The sequence below is a fragment of the Pundamilia nyererei genome, unplaced genomic scaffold, assembly GCF_000239375.1.
Source record: "Pundamilia nyererei isolate P.nyererei 1_Seehausen unplaced genomic scaffold, PunNye1.0 scaffold00145, whole genome shotgun sequence".
Taxonomy (NCBI): domain Eukaryota; kingdom Metazoa; phylum Chordata; class Actinopteri; order Cichliformes; family Cichlidae; genus Pundamilia; species Pundamilia nyererei.
Window position 1 is genome coordinate 460,953 of NW_005187546.1, and position 23,411 is coordinate 484,363.

Genomic DNA, 23,411 nt, shown 5'->3' on the forward strand with positions numbered 1-23,411 from the left:
ACGTTAAATAAGGGGAACAAGGCAATGCTCATCCTGTGTCTTTGCTCTGCTTTGCCTGTGTCTTTGCTCTGTGAATGACGTCAGACTTAAGAGGCGGATCACCAGATGTGAGTGCAATTATAAAAATAAAGCGCACTAAATAGGAAATTTGGCAAAAAGTTTTATAACAAAAAAAAAATCTGCTTTTGTTTACAGATGATGTGCGAGATCAGTCGTCAGTTAGAGACAGATGTGAGCATCATGATGTCATCCACTGGTTTTGTGAAGTCCTGTTTTCAAAGCTTCAAACTGAGCATTTCTCCATCGCAGCTCTTTGAAAGCAAACATTATAGAAAAAAAAAGGAGGAAAAAAGGATGCTGCATGCTAATACTGTAGAGACATGACTCAGAAGGCAGACCTGGCCCTAAGCATACTCTGCTTTATCATCCTCCTGGACACTAATGAGGACCAAAGTGTACAGAAAACCTTCATGTTTCTTACAGAAGACATGAATGCAGTGACCGAGCCCATAAAGTCATCAGGCGTTTACTTTGGGATTCAGTCTTCAGGACCATAGCCTAGGTCCATCTTTGTGCCAAGTAATCACCATTAGCTTTGGGCTACAAGGTTTTTTTTTTATTTGTCTTCTTTTTTAAACCGTCGTCTACTTCCTTTTTCTTCTCTTTCTTCACTTTTAGTTTCCCTATCGCTAATTTTCCTCTGTCAAACCATCCCTCCTTCACTACATCCCTGAACCGTCTCTCCTATTGATGCTGCTTCTGCTAAAAAAAAAAGAAAAATGGGCCAGTCATTTTCTCCTTACGAAAGAATTACTGGCATTGTCACTGGTGGGATGACAGCATAATGACTAAACAATCGACCCTCAGACTCCAGCCGAACAACCGTTATTATTACTTATGATTTATGTACTGCATCCAGCCCACAATGTACTGTCATGACAACAGTAAATACTATTTAAGTGGTGAACTACATAAACCTAATCTTTAACATGGCAGAAAACTGCATCTTTTATTCCAGGTCGTGTAGCTAAAAGCTCAGGTATTTACACAGAGAAAATAATAAGAAATCTATTTTTTTATTAAAAAATGTACATTTTAATCACCCTGTAATGCGTGCTGAGGATGAAATGTGGCCTTCAAGTTGTTTGAGATCTTTAAATGTGTCTTTTGCTAACCTCATCGTAACTTTGGCTCTGATTCACTTCATGCTCCACAGTGTAACTGTATATTTCAGAGAAAGTGTTTATAATCGATTTTTTATTATCAAGCATCAACAGGCCAGCGCTCATTGTAAATTAGGTGTGTCATATAAAAACATGATTTTCCAGGCCTGTCCGTGAAAAGTTTTCCAATAAAGGACGGGCAGCAGTTCTGTCATATTTATTTGTGAAAGTCAAAGCCATTCCAAACTCGAATCCCTCCATCTGTTCTCTTCTGCCCATCCAATTCAGGTTCAGGGCTATTTGTGTCCAAGCAAAGAATGCCATGACACAGGTTTGAAACATGCTGCGACGCTGTCCTGTTTATCATCTTTTTCCATTTTCTTTGGCAGATATTGGCGTCAAACAATGAGAAAGGTCGTGAAAACATGGTCTTAAATTATTCCCATTAAACTCAGGAAGTGACAGGGGGGGGTGGAAGGAAACAGATCCGAGAAACGGTGCTGTGTGGATGTCAATTTTTCGTGAAATCACTTTTAAGCTAATTGTATGTTTGCAGTCATTAGTACAGGACAAGCATACGTGTCATGGATAAAGGAGAAGGATGCAGAGGCAAATGCCATTACGGGGGAGTCATTATTGGGGAATATGCTTCAAATTTTATGTGCAGAGGATCGTTAGCGGTGCCTGAAGAGATTGATTGCCCTCAGGCGCTCACATAGATAGCCGAGATGGTTTGTTAAACACTCAGAGATTCAATTAATGCGTGTGTGAGTGCATGTGAGAAGGTGGAACAAAATTCATGTGCCTTCAGCTGGGATCCCACTGTTACAGCAGAGAGAAGCCCTCGTGATTAATGACAATCTCTTCCTGTCCCCAGAGAAAGTACAGCATAGATAAATAGGTAGATACATGCATAGATACTCAGCTTGAGGCCAATCTTCAGGCTGGGACATACCGACCTGTCACAGATGCAAAGAACAGGAAGAAGGATGTTATCATAATCATGGCACACTTACTCTTAATCTCTGATAGATGTCACAAACTGAGATATGACATGTTGATTTGACATTTATTTTCACTCCCACAGATTTAGATACTCATGTCATCATCTTCTTCTTCATCTTTTGAGATGCTCACTGAAAAATATACAGACTTATTACAGGCTTTACAAGTTTTGGACATCAATCACTACAGGATGCATCCATTCATTTTTGCCTGCTTATCCTCATCCCAGTCACATCTTCCAGCTCATCTGTGGGATATCGAGTTGTTCCCAAGGCAGCCAAGGGATATAATCTCTCCAGGGAATCCTGGGTCCACTTCAAGGCAGCCCCCTGCCCCTCTCGTTTCCCGTGGGTGTTGGACTCATCACCTCTGTCCTTTGTTACTGACCGTGTTTGTAGTCTGGACAGAATATCTAGGCATAGCCAGGTAGAGGGTCTCCAATTTGTTGGAAGCAGGAGTTTATCTTTGCTTTTTGCAGATTATACACTTATGTTAGCATCATAAGGTGGTGATCTCAGTGCAGTTTGCTGCCAAGTGTGAAATGGATTGAGAAATTAACACCCTCAAGACTGAAACATTGTTTCCTAGCTGGAAAAGGACGGATGAGTTTAAGTATCTCAGTGTCTTGTTCATGAGTGAGGGGAGAGGGAGAGCAGAGTTGCTGCCGTGACAAATTGAAAGGAGCCAGCTGAGGTGGTTCAGGTCTCTGCCTAGGATGCAACCTGGACTGTAGTGGTCCCCAACCCCCGGGCCACGGACCGGAGTCGTTTGGTACCGGGCCGCGAGAGTTGAGGCTCGGGTGTGAAATTTCAGGGTTTTTATCGTTAACTCTGTTTCCCTGGGTCTTTTCCCGTGTTGTAGTTGTGTGTCTTATTTTGAAAGAAATATTTATGCGTTACCATAGTGACCAGAGAGCATTAAGGGGCAGAGAGGTGGATGTTACTCTCAATGTTGTTGGCGCATTTCAGGAGGATGCTGCTAATAAAGTTACACAATTGCATCATTTTTTGTTGTTGTATTTGTCCGCGACACCTTAAAGACTGGTCTGTGAAAATATTGTCCAACATTAAACCAGTCCGCGGTGCAAAAAAGGTTGGGGACCACTACTGGACCTACTGGACCATCATGTTTGTTTTGTGTTTGTGATCATCAAAAAAAAAAAAAATCACAAACACAAAACAAACACTTGTAAATTCAATCCCCTCTTTTCTTTCTCACAACTTTGTCTCAAAGAGCAAGAACAGAAGAGAAGCGGAAGAAGAAGAAGAAAAACGTGGAAGTGCCACAGTGAGACATGCACACAAATCCTTTGTGTCTTTTGTGTTTTACTTAAGGAAATTGACCAACAGAGAGTTGTTTTGACAGTCGTGACCTTTTTGGGGACACAAAGACCAAAATGTGTTCAAAATGGACTCTTGCCCACACACACCGCTAAAGCAGCTGTACAGTTATGAGACAGGGGTAGGTGGTTCGAGTATTTCTCTTTGTTAAGCTGTTCCAACCTTTAATCCTGTTGTCATCCAAGCTAACAAGCTGACTAAATGACAGCAAGGGCTGATTTCTTTTGTTCCACTAAAATTAATCTTAAGAGTTTTAACAGCTTACAGCAGCAGCCACCCGTGAGTGACAGCTTGTCGCACAGTAAGATCGGAAAGCCTGTGAATAATGGAGAGCAGTCGAGGGTTTGAACGTGTTTGCCATCAGACAGCGATTGCTGCGTGATATGAATTAATAAAAATATGCCAAATAAATTACAGTACCAGCATTTTAGTCATCAACTCATCATGTATTTATTTCAGTAACCCCACAGGGCATGTGAAAAAAAAAATCTATCTCTACCAGAAACCCACATTACTCTAAATTGCACACTGAAGCAGTTTTTTTCTTGAGACTCTATTTCTGTTATTGACTAAAGCAATCAAGTCAGCTTGTTTCAGCTGAGCAGAGCATGAGCACTGCTTTAGTCTCACTGATGGATGATGCCTTCAGATTGATGAGTTCTGTCAGCAGGATTTTTCCCTTTCATGGTGAGGACATTAATCCGAGTCACTATTACTGTTCAGAACTCACCTTTTCCCTGAAGGATCTCATTTTTTGGTGCAGCTGTTTCATCTGTTTTACTCACAGATCAATCAGTTACCATTAAATGGAGCTTTTTCTTTAGAAGGACTGTGCTTTTGTCATGGTGGTTCAGGTCTGTCACTCTCTTTAATGACCAATGCCCTTTCCAATGAATTTTTACAATGAGTTTCATGTATAGCTAAGCAACTGAAACAAATGTCAATGAAGTGACCTTTTTTAAAAAACAAAAACCAACCAAAAACCAACCAAAAACCCAAATGCGTTTAGTTAGTCTTGGGTAGGCTCACCTGATTATCAGAGCTCTCACTGAATCCCAGCAGATGCTGTTGGCCTGAGAGTGATGGTCAGAAGCTGTTTTCTGAACTTGTGTTGGAAAAATCAAGTTGGAATATCGTCCACATTTGCAATTTCTCACATGTAGTGCACAGCAAGAAGCACCCACTCCGTTTTAGCTACTGGAAATGGTCTGTTTGGTTTAGGCGAAGGTGTTGCCGTACAAGGAAAAAAGAGGAAAGACACAGCTGGACATCACCTGGACTTTGCACTTAATCGGACATTATATCAGACATTTATATTCTCAGGTGCTACTCTATAAAGCTAATTCCTACAAAAAGTTCAGGCCTAAACTGTGCATCGGTTACGAAGTCCGTATCAGAGATGCAATATGATTGGATCATCCATTCAAAACCCTTGTTAGTGCTTGGATGTGAGTACACTGCCTGGACTAATGCTAGTTTTCATTTGACAGTAAGATATAAGTTATAGCTATTGTGTGATGACTGCAAGAACTATGCAGTGTTCCATGTGCAGTTTGGGGTTTTCTCTTCAGGTTTGGGATGCTTGCGATTATTGAGAAACAAAGAATTCGGAGACTTACCAGGACCACTGAAGAAATATAGATATATCATGACTTGCAAATCAGATGGCTAGTCGCACTTGCTGAGACCTCCCTTGATTTCCTCCGATCTTTCTTCCTTTGTTACCAAACCTTTATGAACCATGAACGCTGAACCTAATTGCTGTTCTCACCTTGATCTAAAAGTATTAAAAGAAGAGCTTGCGACAGCTCAGTGGTCACCACAGATTTATCCACAAGTGCAAACAACAACAACAAAAAAATGCTGCTGGTCTCTTTTGTTGTCAAGCTAGCTTCTCCAATAGCACAAAGTGTCAGTGATTTAAAGGATGTATGCAAACACTGATCTTTATCGGTCACAACTCCGTTTATGATAAGAGCGATCTGTCATTTGTTTTATATCCAACTATACCCCACATACTTCATGGGTATGTTTAAACTGATGTCCGTTTACAGATTTCACTTACTTGCTGTAGTGGAATACCACTGATCAGTAATAGCTCTTCTTCCTAAAAAAACCACTGGGTTTATTTCACCCTGCCATATCTTCCATTAATGAGGTTATCTGAGCGCTATGAGTATATGATAACTTTGGATTTTCCATCTGTACTGTAGAGATTCTGGGGAATAAGGAATTGGAGAAAACAGCATATCAGGGCAATTACTGAAAGCACATTCATGAGCCTTTAAGGCAGTTCATGTTGATGTAACTGAGATTGCAGAGTAACCAGCCAAAGCTGGAGTGTATTTATCTTTCAGTGGTAGCTGACAAAATCTACAAGGTGTACATCCTGGCACATTCCTGCAATGTAGAAATTGGCAGACACGAACCATTTCATTTTATTTGTTCCTGTCATATCTGTACAAACACATTCTAAATGTGTGCAGCTGTAACATGCAGCGTTAGAAGAGTGGAGCGACCCCCACCGCCCACCCCGTGGTGGACATGTACTTGCCTCTGCAAAATGGACTTTTTCTTTTGAGGCTTGCTCTCCTCTGATAGTAGAGATGACACTATGCAGGGGGATGATCCTGTTCCAAATCTATGCTGATTCATGCATGGCTTTTCAATAGTCCATCAAGCATAGCACTCTATTCCAGCATGAAAAGTAGCACCAGCTCAATGAAAGAGAAATTAAAGGATTCACAGCAGCAGATCCTCACAAAAACACCCAAGAAAGGTTACTCAGAGTCAATCACATGTCCGGTCAGTGCGGCCCCACACCGATGTGAAAAGATCAACCCTAACCTGACTGTCAGTCACTGCTTGACCCGCAAGTTAGAATTTGCTGTAAAACATACGACCGAGTGAAATCATTTTCAGATATTTATTCACTCTCTCTACTCGTTTTTCCTAAAAGTCCAAGGCCTTCTGTTTATCTCAGTAGATGGACCAGTGTTTGCCTGCTTTCCTGTTTGTACATTTTCAGTGCTGTGAGGAGTTGCAGGGCTGCTGCAGGGCATCCCTCCACACCAAAGCAACAAAGAAGCCAGAAGTCCTTCATCAAAGCAGACTTTTTCCTGAGTCTGACAAGGAGGAATATACTGTAGCTGCCTATTTCTGTAGTCATTTATCTAGATGACAGCAACCAGTTATATGGTGTGCTTTGTCCATTCACTCAGATTGAGACACATCAAGGTCGATGGTCACTGTGTTCTATGAGACCTGGTTGCTATCTTTCAGCGTTGGAGTAAGTGCTTCTCAAGAATCGTCAATGACGAGTTCCTTATCTGCCAGTTGATGGCTTTGACCCTATTCTGGGGTCATGCCGCCAATCAGTGCAACAGAAGTCAAACCAGCTGTCAAGAAGATGAAATGTGGGCCAGACAGCATCCCAGCTGGGGTGTGAAAACTCCCTGGCTGCCATAATGCCTTAATTCTCACAAGCCAGTTCAACTGAATCATTAGTCATGACGAACTGCTTCGGTTTGGATGACCAGCACTACAGTGCCCATTTAGAAGGGCAAAGGTGATGTCATGAAGTGCACAAGTTATCAGCTGATTTGGAGAAAGCCTTCAACTGGATCCTGAAAGAGCTAATCTTTGCTCTTCAGGCACTCAACGTTCCAGAAGACCTTGTCCAGTCCAACTGCTTTACCTCACCATCAGTACAGTACCCAGGGGAGACCTCGCTGCCTTTTATCATCAGTGTTTGGGTCCACCAAGGATCAGCCCTTTTGCCATTGTTTTTCATCCTCTGCATGGACAAATCAATGGTCAATCTCCTGTTGTGGATTGTAGATTATAGAGAAACTAAACCTAAAGACAGTGACATCATCACCACCAACTGTAATACCCTCCTGGATACACAGGCTTGGGTCATCAGCTCGCTAGGACCCCCTGTCCCGGGCAGATGCCTGTTTGCCTAAAGTCCAAGATTTACAAGATCATTGAATTCCCAGCTGCTCTTTATGTACCTAATTGCTGGTCAGCAACAACAACACACGTGGATTCTAGGCCTCACCCTGGCACGATGCCGCTAGTGAAGATATCAGAAAATGAAAATGAAAATAAATGGCACTAATCACAGAAAAGATGAAACTTCAATGGTATGCACATGATGCCAGAAGTGATGAGGACTCTGTGTCAAAAAACTCATTGCCAGAGGGATGTTTAAAATCCGGTGGCTTTGCTGCCTCAGGGAAGACACGCAGCTTGAATGTCACGCTAGAAGACGCCTTTGATCGCTCCAGGTGGAGACAGATGTGGAACACAGTGGACCCCATGACTACGTGGGACAAACGCTAAGAAGATTTGACTGACAGCATGCTGTGCTTTTGCATTTTGAGGTGATTTCACATTATGCTAAGTGAAATGGCACAGCTGACCAAATGACGCTGTGTGAAAGGGGATTTAGTTGCGGCGAATCAAAATTGCTATGGTCCCCCGTCCTGCCACTGCTGCTTCAGGCTTCTCATCCTCTTGCCTTCTTTCTTTCTTTCTCTCTATGTCGTGCATCTATGAGTCTGCATGGGCTTTTTTGCAGGGGGCGTGGCATGCAGCGGATTCCCTCACTTCCTTCGCTGGCACGGCTGCTCATCCTTTCACTACTTTTGATGCAGTTTGAGGCTGTTTCAAACATTCTTGTTGAAATAACGACTGTTAAGTCTTTCCGTGTGTCCTCCTTCACTCTCCAACAGGGTTAGGACCTTAACAAAAATGGCATTTAAAAATCGAATAAAACTATCCCAAATCAAACATGCAGAGCTACCTGCTGTGGCGATCCCTTGTGAATAAGGGAGCAGGAGAAAGTAACTCACTCCTTTTTGCATTTAATTGCATTACTGGTGTGCAAAATAAGAGAAAACGGGATCGAGAATATTCTGCGAATTCATTCATTAATGTTCAATAAAATCAACAAAATCTGGTGAATTCAGTGATTGTACCTATTATTTTATCTTTAAACACGACTTTGTCAACAGTGATAAATAACAGATTCGCTAACAGGCTTCGGAGTACTGCTTATAGGCCCACTGTGGTTCCTGGATTATGAAAAAGAAGTTTCAAAAACATTTCCAGAAAGTGAAAATAATATTAAAAATCCTCAAATAGTAAATGGAAAAACACTTTCTATATGACAGGGCGGTCCAGCTGTTCAGTGGTTCGGTGCAGAGTTTGAACGATCTCCCTGTGCTTACGTGGGTTTCCTCTGGGCACTCCAGTTTCTCCCACAGTCCAAACAAAACATGCAAGCTAGGTTATTTAGTGATACTGAATTGGCTGTGGATGAGAAGCAAACGAAGAGCTTAAAGTGCAACACCTGTATGAATGCATGGTAAATTGTGACTTCTAGTCTGAAGCATTTTGAGCGGTCGGTAAGACGAGAAAAGCCAGTGAATCTTCCTAAAACATTCAAATCTAACATTACTGACTAAACACCTCCGTTTGAGCACAGCTCATGCTGTGATTTGATTCAGACTGATTCAGATGTATATAGGTGTACAGGAAGAAGTGGGCGGCCACTGCTGCCCTTTTGTTTTCCCTGCCCTTTTCATGCTGAAAAACAGAAACAGTCCCCAAACAAGGTGCTGCAAACACCCATTCTCAGATTAGCCACAAACGGGCACTTCCTCTGCAGCATTCACTCTGTGCAATGCACATTACCCACCTGGCAAACTCTGCGCCATGGATTTTATTTGTCAGCAATGAGCATTCAAGGTCACAGAAATGTTTTTATCTTAACAAAAAGCACACTCTCATTTCCTGCTCCTACATTTAATAAAAGGACTGCAGCTCATTTAAACATCACATACCTGCCAAACCTGCTCACAGATGCTGGACGCAGGTCAAGCCCATCAAATTCATCATTTTAATGCTATACGTCAGGGGTAGGCAACCTTTCTGATGGCGAGTGCCATTTAAAATTTCTCTGAATGCGGGAGGATTCCGTCTTTTTACGGGACGGTTGGCAACTCTACTAACTAACCTTATGAATTAAATAAAGTTCAACATCAGTAACATCAGAGCACCCACCCAGCTGTATAGAAACTCTGTCATGCTGGCTAGAACGCAGTACGAGTTATTGTAACTGACTGTAAAAAGTCAGCAACATGAAAATAAACTCCACCTAAACTTGGTTTATATCTGACCCAGATAGACTGCAGCTCATAACTTCTTACCTGAAGTTCAGTTCACCTGACACTCGGACCGGCGGCCGCCTTGGGTCTCTCCTCGTCCTGCCTCCGATCTCCCTCATCCACGTGCTGGCCTCCACCACTTGTTAATTTTACTGAATCTGTGGAAGCTCTGCGATGCCACCACCAAACAACTGAGTTATTTTTACACACCGGCCAGCGTCTTGCCAATCCAACACCTTTCATTGTTTATACCGTTACAAAAAAAAAAATAAAAAAATCATCGGGCCACCGAGCAAATGCCCGGTATGCCCGATGGCCAGTCCAGCTATGGCCTGCCATCAGTTAACCCTTCGCGTGTCAACTGTGGCACGCGTGCCTAGGGTTGCCAACCCCTGCTATACATCATTAGCTGTATTACTGCAGTACTTTTTTTGGTCTTAATAATACTAATGTCAGCATAATCATCAGCCAGAGGGCAAATTTGAGAGGAAAGAAAACAAATTGATTGGTAGTTTTCAGATTTTATGGATAAATGTGATGTCTTTTTGTTTTTTGAATCATGTATGAAAACTTTTTCGGAGGTTTACTTACAAGTTCTGTGAGCAAATCTCTGGTTTGGTCACAGACCTGCAAGCTTAGACTCAGCGAGTGTGGGAGTTGCAGGGAACATAAATGATTTAGTCTTTAAAATGGAGTTAAATAATAAATATCAGGAGCTGACTCATTACTTCATCACCAACTTTTCATGCCAGCAGTCAATATCTCAGAGTCAGATTTTCTTTTCTCTTCTTTATCTGTGTTTGATGTGGAGGATTCTTTGCATTATTGTATGGAATGAATGAAAAATTCTTTTAATGTCACAGATCGAGACTTCTCTTCAATGCAAACTATACTCTTTTTATTTAATATTCATCTTTTAATCAGATATTTCATAGTGGACTGGGTAAATGCGTCAGATGAGGTCAAAAGCCATCATCCTGGATTTAAAGTTAAATTTATCATCTTTGTTCTTCGCACACGCCAAAGAAAATGTGTTGCTTGGCCCACATTAAAAGTGTGAGAAGGGGCAATTTTGCCATCAGCCATGAACTCCATGTTTAAAAATGGACGGGAGATGCAACCTGTCGACCTGTTACCAAATAAATTAGTCCACTGTGGAGAGACTGACAGCAGTGTGTGCATGAATTTCAGCCTTTGATAAAAATGTTTTGTGACAGGCAATTATTAATTCACCGAATAGAAGAAGCCAAGTGCTCAAGGTCCATGGCATTTTAACATAACATTCCAATTTAATTAGATAGAAAAATGGACATTTATTCCTCATGCGAGCTCCTATTTAGCAGGACAGGCTATTCTTCCCAGGTCTTGTGCATTGCTGCAGTCACCTCAGAGATCTCTGAGCTCAGTGATTATCAGTGTTAACGGAGACAAGGTGCGATAGGGTCAGTAACACTAGCCTCTCCAATTATTCTGTCCTATTTGATTAATTTGCATAATTTTCCTTCAGCGGTTGTGACCAGCATGTAACTGGTCTGCATGTTATAAAATGCTCTGAGTATACAAAGGGACTGCATGATGAGCAACTGTATGGCCCTGTTTGCAGACAGTAAGCACAGCAAACTGTATAGAGCAGGAGTCGGCAACCTGCGGCTCCGGAGACGCATGCGGCTCTTTAGTCCTTATACTGCGGCTCTATGTGGTTTGGGAAAATAATTACAAGTATTTAGCTGACGTGTATTTTTTTTGTATTACTTCTTTTTAAACTTGTAGTTCTAAATTGAAACATTATTGTGATATTGAAATATAAAAATAAAATTATATTTTATTATTTTTCGTCGCTCAAAATAAGCGTCACACTCGCAGAAGCCGGTGTACCCGCCGAAATGCCAGCATTTATCGAGACTTTCAACCCCAGGTAGGCCAATTATGGATCTTCGGATCCACATTATGTCAGCAGCTCCATCGCGAACTATGTTAAAAACAAACACGGCTCCCGCGTCACAGATGACAGCTTACAGTCCTGCGTAAAGATGAAAGTGACTTCACTGTGCGCAGAGGTTCAGGAGCAGAAGTCTCATTGTAAACATATCACGGCAGACCCGACGATGTTTCCATGAACAAGCTTTTCGGCATCTCTTTATTGACCACTTTTCACACACGGTTGCTGTGCGCATACAGCCGGCTTTTCAGCTCACAGCCCGACAACACAACAGCAAAGAGAGCACAGACTTTAAGGCGGCGAGGCGTGATTGCGGGTGCAGCTCAGGTGCGTACGCCTCCCCTGCAGCGGCGCTGCAGACCAAGCCCCGCCACACACATTTACCATGTAAAATAAATATAAGTAAATAAATAAATATTTATGCAGAATTTTGCGAATATTTATTTTTCATTTTTTTAGCAGCATAGTGCTTTTTTCCAATTGATTTTTTTAAAAGTCAGGTCAAGGCTCCAAAAGTCCAAAGGCGATATAAGGCTGGCAGCTCTCAACAGTTTTTCTTTGCTACATGGATCATTTTAGTTCAGCTGGGTGTCTTTCCTTTTATTATATTTCTTTAAGAGTTCAAAATGTGTTCATTACATAAATAAAATGTAACTTTCTCTGTAGCACTTCATGGATTTCATGAGCAACACACTTTAGTTGTTCACACAAAGCATAAAGGTAGAAAAAACAATATATACAGTGTTAACTTCATTTTAGATGTCCCAGTGTTTTCTTTTTCGTGGAAACTGGGTCCAAATGGCTCTTTGGGTGTTAAAGGTTGCTGACCCCTGGTATAGGGCCTGAAATGCAGACGCACTTGGTGGCCAACAGAGGGCAAAACCTCTGGTTTCAAAAGAAAAGTAAGACAAGTCAGAAAGTTGCCCTGCTGCTGACGTGATTTATCACCTCAGTAAGCACTCTTCTGATGACTATATGGTATCTTTCAAGTCTTATTTAATGCAGCACAACATTAAGTTTATAATTTATTGTCCCACTCAGAGAGAAACAAACAATAAAAAACACTATATGTTTGGGATTGGCTCCCTTATGTCTGACAAATCGCTGCTGTGCAAACCAACGGGTGATGCAATGGCACAGCAGCATGTTTTTTATGCTGTCTATATTTGAAAAAAGCATGAAATTGTGGGCGACCGTGGCTCAGGGGGGTTGGGAAGTGCATTTGTAACCGGAAGGTCGCCGGTTCGATCCCTGGGCTCTCTGTCCTGGTCATTGTGTCCTTGGGCAAGACACTTCACCCTACCGCCTACTGGTGTTGGCCAGAGGGGCCGATGGCGCGATATGGCAGCCTTGCTTCTGTCAGTCTGCCCCAGGGCAGCTGTGGCTACTGTAGCTTGCCTCCACCAGTGTGTGAATGTGAGAGTGAATGAATAGTAGAACTGTAAAGTGCTTTGGGTGCCTTGAAAAGCGCTATATAAATCCAATCCATTATTAATAATTAAATCTCAGCATATTTTTTATATTATAAAATTTCTTTCATAGTTATTGGAAAGGTTCCAGGTGATGGGCTCGTGAAGCTGGTTGAGAGAACGGAGTTCGAAAGCTGTCACCGAAGCCAAAGTAGGCTATGAACAAACTTGACATTAAAATATACTGCTCAAAAAAATTCAAGGAACACTATTTTAATCAGAGCACTGCATCAAGTCAATTCCACCACTGGGTTGTTGATGTGTTGAGTTAAGTAGCAGAAGGGGTTTTAATCAGTTTCAGCTGCTTTGGTGTCAGTGTCACAACTGGTACCATGAGGCGATACCTGGGCCCTACAGCGGTTGCACAGATAGTCCAACTCCTCTGGGATGGCACATCAATACATGTTGTTACCAGAAGGTTTGTTGTGTCTCAAGCTCAGTCTTACGGAGGAGATTCCAGGAAGTTGGCAGTTACTCTAGGAGAGCTGGGCAGGCTGTAGAAGGTCCTTAACCCATCAGCTGGACACATGGAACAGCTTGAGCACAGCCAGAGTTTCAAAAGGACCTCTAGCAGGTGTAACAGTTTCTGACTAAATATTAAGAAACAGACTTTATGAGTTCAGCATGACCAGCGCTACGTCAGTGATGGTCTGGGGAGGCATATCCATGGAGGGACGCACAGACCTCTACAGGCTAGGCCAGGGGTGGGCAATCTCAGTTCATGAGGGCCGGTGTCCCTGCAGGTTTCAGATGTGTCCTCGAACCAACACAGCTGATTTAAATGGCTAAATTAGCTCCTCAACATGTCCTGAAGTTCTCCAGAGGCCTGGTAACGAACTAATCATGTGATTCAGGTGTGTTGACCCAAGGTGAGATCTAAAACCTGCAGGGACACCGGCCCTCATGGACTGAGATTGCCCACCCCTAGGCAACAGCCTCATTTGGTGAAACTATCAGGCAGTTCCTGGAGGATGAAGGAATTGATACCATTGACTGGCCCCCATGCTCACCTCACCTAAATCCACCTCTGGGACATTATGTTCTTGTCTATCTGTTGCAATCTGTTTGCACCTTGGACTATCCAGGAGCTCCGGGAGTGATGTCCTGGCCCACATCTGGCAGGAGATCCCCCAGGACACCATGCACCTTGTCATTTGGAGTACGCCCCGATGTTGTCAAGCATGCATAAAACCACGCGGGGACCATACAAACTACTGAGTACTATTTTGAGTTGTTGCAATGAAATTTGGATTAAATAGACTAGTCAGCAGCGTGATTTGAATTCAGCCCTCTGTAGGGTGATCATTTTCATTTCCATCAAACGATGTGGTGACTTACTGAGATCTGATGTGTTTTGAACATCTTCCTTTAATCTTTTAGCGGTGTCTTTGAATTGCTCTTTTTTATGAATTCCATGTACAATAATTATTGGTTTTGGTTTCTTCAGTGATGCTCTGAAAGGTAGCTGGGTAATAATAAGGGAATAATAACGAAAAGACCGTAAACAAGTAGCTATATCCTGTGTTTTGGTTAGTACTCCATTTATGTTGATTGAACATAACCGTGAACTCCTTCAGTTTCAGGCGCTGTTCTTAAACAAAAACATTTGATGTTTCTTTGATCATACAATACGCTTCTAATTGAATCAGAAGTGACCAACACACAGGATAATTTTCAGTATCCATATAGCTACAAGCTCTGCCTGCTGCATGCATATTCTCAAACACGGGTGCTGGGGAACTGGGCTAACATCTGCTTTGCCAGTATTTGATTTTATCCCTGTAGCAGGCAATAAATCTGACCCTGCCATTTATCATTAACCCGTTTGTTTCCAGGGGAACGTGGTTACTATAGCTGGGCAGATTACGGATATATATAGGATCTAAACACTGAGCTTTTTCACTCATTCAGTCAAAATCCGTAGCTGCTGCCAGAGCGATGGCAGAACTGTAAGCTACAAGTCACTAAGCCATTTGGCTCCTGTAATCAATCAGAAGACAGAATTGAGTTTACCTCTGTTTGTGTGTGTCAAGAGAAGAGGCAAATGTCAATTTTATGGGTTGTAACTGAAACACAGAGTGCCCTCACTTTAGCACACAGGAGCCTGTGGAGTGAAGTGAGACACTTTTTGATTGATTATAGGGTTTCATAAGTGCCATAGGTGCAGTGTGATTGAGTACGAGGCGGTGTATGCGTGTGTGTGTGTGTGTGTGTGTGTCGGGCAGCAGCTGCTCGCTCCCTGACTCTTTATCCCTTCCTCTCACATATTCAGTCCTGCAGTGGCGGATGGGCTCGGTGCTCCCGCCTGCAGGAGCGCAGACATCTGAGCTCGTTAGTGTTAAAGAAAAGCTGACGGAAACACAAAGAGCTCTCCAAACAACAAAGCACGCTGTCGCTTTGGGACTGAAAGAGGGATTTTACAGCGCACATACCAGTTGTCAGCGATCCAGGAGCAACTTTGCTACTGTCTTTTTTTTTTTTCTTTTCGCGCGTGTGTGTGTGTTGCAGATCTTCAGTATCTGGCTGCCTCTTTAACATCCTCAGGCTTTCAGCATCAAGATGATCCGCATATGCACAGTCAGTAAAACTCTCTGGGTCAGCTCTTTGTATTTATATTGTCATTATTTTACAAACTGCTATCTCATTTTTCCACCTTTTAACTATTTATGGTTTTTGTATGTCTTTTAACAGAAGCGGTTGCTTTGATTTCTAGGTGACGTGGTTATGTGGACTCTGTCTTTGTTCATAGCCTAGATGATTTTTTTGTCTAGGGGCACTTTAGGAAAGTAAAAAACTAACATTATTATTTTTTCTTATTCTTAATGAGGTTGCAACTAAAAACAAAACGACAGCAAATATTGACTTACTTACTTAGGTCATTAAATGCGTGTCAGTGGTTTTCTGTCCAGGAATGTGTGATTTGCTGTTGCCAGTTCTGCGTAGCTGTTAATACAGCTACAGGTGAAAACAGCCTCTGATATCTGCCCGGTTTCTCTAAACAGATGGGACTGCATCACTATGACGGACTACAGGTGCGAGGAGGACGAGAGCGTGAGGCAGACGGGGGGTGGTTTGTATGAGTTTTCCCTTCCTTGAAGGTGAAAAAGACTGTTAATGTCTGGTGGTGGATTATCAGGTTCAGACAGCCACTCCCTCGAGGAACGAATGTACCACACGTTACATAAGAACTGCACTGGGACCAGTGTTGAACAGCGTCATGACTCCAGCTGACTCATAGGATGTGGCATAAGATGGGAAACCAAGGTTTTCATCTCTCTAAAGAGATTTTTGTCCACGCGCTTCAGAAGGACCTGCAGAACTCAAGGCAAGACTGTGGAACCTGATGTGACGTTTTTGATGAGGATTTCTCTCCTTTTTGGATTTTAATAATGTATGCTTTTGGCTTGTTCTTTTTCGTCTGTCAGAATGGATTTTAACATGGACCAAGGTAAACCCACCCAGTAAGCCATCCAGCTGAGAGATTTCCATATTTCTCTACTGCTTCCACTGGGAAACAGCATGGATCCTTCCCGTGACCAGCTGTCGGACTGGAGCTCAGTTGAGCCCACCTTCACCACACAGTTGCAGCACGACAGCGCTCAGCAAAAACTCAACCACAGCTACAGCTTCCACAGCGCTCTAAATCTGCCCGCCACCTTCATCCCCCCGACTGGCTCTCTTCATCAGCCTCTGCCCTCTAAGCTGCCCACCGCTGTTGTTCCGTACTCCTCCCTCATCGCCTTCCCTTTCTTGTCCACCACCTCCTCCTCAGCCATCAGGCAAACATCATATTCCTCTTTCGATTTATCCTTCACCAACTTTTCCTCGAATGATTTGGCAGACCTGGAGAGCATGCTGCTCTGGACCCTCCACGAGCCCAGCACCATTGCTTTGACTGTAATGTACAGCCTGTCATTCATTTTGGGATTCGTTGGCAATTTGATGTCCCTTCGAGTCCTCACCAGCCGGCGCAGTCGGCAGCTAGCTGGCGTGAGTGCTACACGCAGTCTCCTAGTAAACTTGGCGGTGTGCGACCTGGCTGTGGTGTGCGTGTGCATGCCCATCACCTTGGGAAGCCAGATCTACACCGCCTGGGTGTACGGTGACCTCTTGTGTCGAGCGGTGCCCTTCACGCAGGCTGTCTCGGTCTCGGCCAGCGTGTTAACGCTGACGGTGATCAGCGTCAACCGTTACTACAGCGTTCGATCGCCGCTCCGAGCTCGTACCATGTTCACCCGCCGCCGGATCTTGGCAACTGTTGCTGTGGTGTGGACGGTGTCCTCGATGATGTGCGCTCCCATCGCAGTGATGAACCGGCGTCGAGAGATCAGCTTTGAGACTTTCACCATCTTGGTCTGTCAGGAGGAGTGGCCTCAGCATCGTCTCAAACAGGGGTAAGTAATCAGCCTGCAGATCGTAGCAGAGTCCAATGACCTAGTTTGTATTACAAGATTAAGTTCAGTTCAGCCGTGAACGACACAAATGGAAATGCAGTCTGAGGTTCCTGACACAAACCCTCAGCCCTGAGTGCTGTTGGGCTACGCTTTTGTTGGATGTCCACCGCTTGTGGGGTTTTTTAACCCTCCAGCTCTGCTGCCAGGAATGAATGTTTAATTGAGCTCATCAGATTGGAGGAGGCATCACAGATGGCTCCTATTGGCTGTTCAGACTAGCTTTGTGAGTAATTTGTAATTTGAGGCAAAACAGTTTCTACACCCATGCTTGTTGTTAAAGTTTGCTTGCCAGGGGTCCTATATTTATATGCAGGGAGCCACTTATCATGCAGAGGTGTCTGAAGAGTCAAATTGACAATTTCAACATGCTCGAAAGAGTCCAACTTCTTTTCTTCTTCTTCTTTGTTTTGTTTCCATTAATCATAGGTTGCCGAGTAGCTCAAAATGACTTCTGTTGTGTGCACTCTCCACTAGGGCTGTTCGATATAACGATATATATCGGATGACGATATAAAAACATCTAACGTTTCATTTTACGCTATTGTTTGTTTCGTGGTGTCAAAATAAACCGTTTACAGCAATATTTTTTCATCGTTTTGATGGTCACTGTAGTGGCTATATTAATTTCTTAAAGTTCTTTCTTTCTCTTATATTTTATATAACCACACTACGGACGGACAAGCGCCTGTTTTTATGCGTTGTGGTTAGCAACAACGACGGTAAAACCATCGCGTGTCCGCTTGTTTATGTTCCACATAAACCTTTCACAATAAAGCTCAAGATCCTGTTGAGACTTTTCAAAATAAACTGAATCACGTGAAAGAGTATGCAGAGTATTTACGGATGAGAAGTTAAAAAAAAAGCCGCCAGGTGCTAAAAAATAAACCTTAGACTCAAACGTTAGAACAGGGTTTTACCCGCAGCACGCCGTGTAATAAATACTCACAAAGAAAACTTATGTCTAAAAATGTATCGTTTCATGCATCGGTTAAAACACTCGACTCCAGCTACATGACCCGCAGCTGGAAACACTTCACGCAAGTCGAGCTGCCAGAATTTGCCAGAATTTACAGAAAATGTTACATTTTTGTGATTTATATCGTTATCGGACGATAGAATTCTTATATCGGGATATGAGATTTTGGTCATATCGCACAGCCCTACTCTCCACTTTCATTTTAGCTTTGTAGCCATTGTGGCGACATTCATTGTCTGTGAATCCATTTAGCAGAGGTGATGATTATCTAACAATACCAATAACACTTTTCAGTTCTAAGACAATAATGCTGGTTTTAATCCTGCAATATTTATCCTTGTCTAACGTCTGTGAAAACAGGAATAAGTTGAACAGTTTTGAGAACAATCCTCTGTTTTCCTGACAGAGGATTGTGATCGTGGCTCAAGAGTTGGGCGTTTGTCTTGTAATCGGAAGGTTGCCGGTTCGAGCCCCGGCTCCGACAGTCTCGGTCGTTGTGTCTTTGGGCAAGACACTTCACCCATTGCCTACTGGTGGTGGTCAGAGGACCCGGTGGCGCCAGTGTCCGGCAGCCTTGCCTCTGTCAGTGCGCTCCAGGGTGGCTGTGGCTACACTGTAGCTGCCATCACCAGTGTGTGAATGGGTGGATGACTGTGTATAGTGTAAAGCGCTTTGGGGTCCTTAGGACCAAGTAAAGCGCTATACAAATACAGGCCAGTTACCATCTATACTTGCACTGCAATAGATATAACTTTGAAATGTTGCTGCAATAAAAATATATCTTTCTCAATAGCTCCATTTGGAGGGTGCCAATGCGATACAAAATGTGAATGTTAGAATTCCACCACATAAAACTGCTGCTACGTATTTTAGGGTTTCAGAAAAGATTGAAATTACCATCTCATTGTTAATGTTTTCACTTCTTCACTTCACTTCCTCTGCAGATACAACGTGCTGCTGTTTGTGATGCTCTACTGTTTGCCAGTGACCTTTAACCTCACCATAGGATTCCTCACGGGCAGGCGGCTTTGGGGAGGAAAGAAATCCACTTTCGCTGATCTCGATCCCCGAAGCCAAGCTCTTCACACCTCACGCCTTAAGATGCGTCAGAAGATTGCCAAGATGGTGGTGTGTCTAGTGCTTCTATTTGCAGTGTCCTGGCTGCCGCTCTACTTGGCCGACCTTTGGATTGACTGCGAGCAAAGGCCATCGTCTTGGCTCCTGCAGACAAGACCGTTTGCCCAGTGGCTAGGCCTGACAAACTCCAGCCTTAATCCGATCTGCTACTGTTTCATCGGAGACCTGTACCGCTCAGCAAAGGTCATAAGGACACGATACTACCAAAAGGTTGCCGCTCTTTTCAACTCCTCATCATTCTCCAGCTCAGTTACAGTGGTGCCTCCTGCAGCAGGGATAACTGACAGCAAAGTGTCGTCTGCTGAGCGCCGCCCTATCGCTGCTGCAGTGGCGGCGTCTGCATCCATGGTTACAATACCGAGGCTCTTGAACTTGGCGAGAGTCCAGGGCCTGGGGCAGAAGGTCAGAGACAGTTCAGACAGCCGAGCGGGCTCCGACCACAGCATCTCAGACTGGTGTCGGTCCAGTCCCAGCGTGTGCGACAGCTCCTTGTTACCCTGCCAGCTCCACGGCCTCCAGCACACCATACAAAAAGCAGACTTCCTGCCAACACGGAGACACTCTCTAAATGAGAAAGCTGGACCGTTACCTTTAGGAATCAGTCCTGTGGAAATAGACGTGCTACCTCCGAGGAGGCATTCGGGGGATAGAGTGTATAGTCTGTCAGCTGATAAGAGAGACATCATTACTTTAGGCAAAGCTGCTTTCTGTTATGCTGGGCAGCACAGGAGCAAAACACCACAAACCTACTCTCTGGTTGGGGACACGGAGGATGAAACAACGGATATGACCAGCCTATGAAAACTGCAGTTTATCTGATGTATCAGCCGGGAGGAATTGCTTCCTTTTCTCCTGCAGGCAGTATAAACACGCACACCGCTCCCAAGTTAAAGTTTGCAGTTAACATTGTATAATAATCCATGGCAAGAGTCAGTCGTTGCTTTTAGGATAAAGTGACCTGCTCTGTACTCTCTCCTTCTTTTCATGTGTAGAAGCCTCTCCGTGTCATCTGGAGCACATGGGACCCAAGAGTTGAATTTGCAACAATAAGTTCTTTTATTTTTTTAAAGCATGTGGAGGCAGGAGCAATGGACTGATCAACGTAAGGCAACAGCCAGAGATTTATTTAGCCCGGGGTGAGAAAACTGGTTATCATTAGGAAGGATAAATTATGGAGCGTGCCATTACATGCAAGTGATATCATAGTTACAACAGCTTCTATCATTTGCATAAGACAATAACGCAGCAGGAGGTAAAGTGTCATGTGTCTCTGCTTTTCTTTGTTTTTGCTAATGGCTTTGATTGTATTTTGTGCTCACGGGTCATGTGGGAACAAACTGTATTATACACAGACTGTCTGCGAGAGTTTCTGACAGGTCTTCACTGAATAATGTGGCCATTAATGTCTGTTTTGCAATGTTAAATCAAGTCGAGAAAGATTTCAGGAAGGAGGAGCCACATACATTAAAGCTCTTTTTATCTAATTCAGCGTGAATCTTGGGAAGTATTATTAAACATGAACTTTTGCAAAGGGCATTGCTCTGCACACGTTTTTGCTTCATGCATTTACATAACTAAGTTGGCTGTAACCAAAGAATGGCTTTTATGTGAATATAATATAAATGTAATATACACTGAATAAAACAGCTCTTCATTTTCTGGAGCCTTAAAAGGATGGACTGACCGGAAAGTGCAAGAAAAAAATTATGCCCGTGAACCTCCATGTGTACTGAACAATAGAGCTCTTTTTAAGGAATGTAGACTGAGAAGGTGAATCTGTATACAGTAAATTCCCACCGTTAAGGAAAGTAAGGAGGCAGTCCCTAGTAAAAATACAAAACAAAACAAAAAAACTACTTAATTTTATTTTCTTGTGAGCTGAACAATAAAGAAGTAAAAAAGTAGAGAATTACTAAGGTTGTGTAAAAGGAAGAATTCTCAGTAGCCCAGATTTGTAACAACAGCTAAATTATTCACGGCTTTTAAAATAAATAACTTTGTTAAGCTTTTCAGTTGTGTAAAGGTAGCATCAAAAATACGTTTAAGCTTTGAACAAGATGAAGCTATGTGCTCTATTGGACAATTAATGTCATTTGCACAAAAGTGAATATTTGCCAGGACCGGGTTTACATTCGACGTCCACTTTGTTAGGTACACTGCTCTGGTACCATGTTGGTACTTTTACTATCAGAGCTGCCTAAATTCTTTGTGGCACATATTCAATAAGCTCCGGAAAACATTCCTCAGAGATTTTGGTCCATGATGGCATGATAGCGTCACACAGTTGCTGCAGATTTGTCACATCCATGATGAGAACCTCCCATTCCATCACATCCCAGTGGGGTTCTATCGGATTGAAATCTGGTGACTGTGGAGGCTGTTTGAGTTCAGTGCGGTTGCTCTCATGTTCAGGAAGATGGGTACACTGCGGTCCTACAGTGAAGGGATGGCCATGGTAGTGACACAATACAAGCTATGGTGTTTAAACAGGCTCAGTTGGTACTAAAGGGCCCAACGTGGGCCACGAAAATCTCCTAAAGCCTTATAATAACAGCAGCCTGAACCATTGATACAGTTGTCGTCATTCACATTCATCACAGACATGAATGTCATGGTAATGTTCAGCTTTTAATACTTTCTTTGAATTTTTCTTTTTCCAAGGAGAAATACTCGTTCAGCATACACCTTTGATGAAAAAAAAAAGAAAAATTGATGTCTACAGAGGAAGTTGGCATAAATTTAAGCTGATGACGCTGTTTAGGTTCATTCACCAAATTCTGCCTTGATCCCGTCTATGTTGGAAATCAGCTGTGATCCCTCATCTGCTTATTACTTTTTTAAATTCCTGAATCCACAAAGAGCAGTGAAGCTGAGAGCAGCACAGCCTGTACACAAAGAAAACACATCTACTGGAGCTAACAACACACATTATTAACATCATTTATTTTTAAGTGATTCTTTCTCCCACATGCTTCCCTCTCACTTCTCACTTTTAGCCTCTGTGGGTAAAAAAAAGGTTCGATGAATAAAAATATTTCCAGGGGGAGCAGAACATCACTAACAAGTATTAGTGCTGCTGAAGTAAAATTGGATTGGTGCTGAGAATATTAAGGGTATGCAAAAAGCATTTTAATTGCTCAGACGTGGGAGTTTGTTGTTCATCAGGCCCCGCGTATTTATTTTTCAGTGAATTTCAAACGGTAGAATAAAAATGCCACCCTACGGCCAGAAGTGGCTACTGAGATTAGAACGGGTGTTTGAATTTTAAAAGGGGAATCAGAAGAAATAGTTGGAGTTTAGCATTATTCAACATTTAAAATGCCACCATCTAGTTTTGGGATCGCTCCATTCTTATCGATTGTGTAATTTTGTTAAAAGCAGCCAGTCTCCTGCTGCAACTGAGACACAGGTTTCTGCAGTTTTTCATGCATGAAGCTACGCCGAAGATTTCCAGGGAACATGAGATACGCTGTGCATAGAGCAGAAAATGAAAACCTCAAAACAGAGTGAAAGATTTAAACCTCTTGTAACTCTTCAGGTTCATTTGATATTTCTGTGAAGGGTCTCAGTCATCCAGGTCATTGTAGTCTAAAGAGCTTGGAAAGAAAAACGTCTGGATTTCTTTAAGTTTCTTTAAAGATGTTTCACCTCTCATCCGAGAAGATTCTTCAGCTTCTTCCCGAAACCTTGGCTCATAGTGACCCGCACGCGTTTTCACACTTTGTCTTGTGTGATTAGGTAGAGGATCAATA

At 42.9% G+C, this 23,411-nt stretch overlaps 1 protein-coding gene across 3 annotated transcripts; it reads left to right on the forward strand.

Moving 5' to 3' along the window:
* Positions 1-11,570: 11,570 nt before the first annotated feature.
* On the forward strand, positions 11,571-21,298 carry LOC102206023 (neuropeptide FF receptor 2-like). 3 transcript variants are annotated; one of them, XM_005744542.1, is made up of 3 exons: positions 11,571-11,599; positions 16,095-17,486; positions 19,467-21,298. In XM_005744542.1, exons 2-3 carry the CDS (start codon positions 16,612-16,614, stop codon positions 20,458-20,460), a joined length of 1,869 nt encoding a protein of 622 aa, XP_005744599.1. In that variant the 5' UTR covers positions 11,571-11,599; positions 16,095-16,611; the 3' UTR covers positions 20,461-21,298. The 3 variants fall into 3 exon arrangements, with proteins under 3 accessions (XP_005744599.1, XP_005744598.1, XP_005744597.1); XM_005744541.1 differs by lacking the exon at positions 11,571-11,599 and adding an exon at positions 15,373-15,687; XM_005744540.1 differs by lacking the exon at positions 11,571-11,599 and adding an exon at positions 15,373-15,669.
* The last annotated feature ends 2,113 nt before the right edge of the window (positions 21,299-23,411 follow it).

Coding starts and splice junctions, on each gene's coding strand:
- LOC102206023 (XM_005744542.1), top strand. CDS start 16,612: ATGGATCCTTCCCGTGACCAGCTGTCGGACTGGAGCTCAGTTGAGCCC. Junction 17,487..19,466: donor CAGCATCGTCTCAAACAGGG/GTAAGTAATCAG, acceptor CTTCCTCTGCAG/ATACAACGTGCTGCTGTTTG.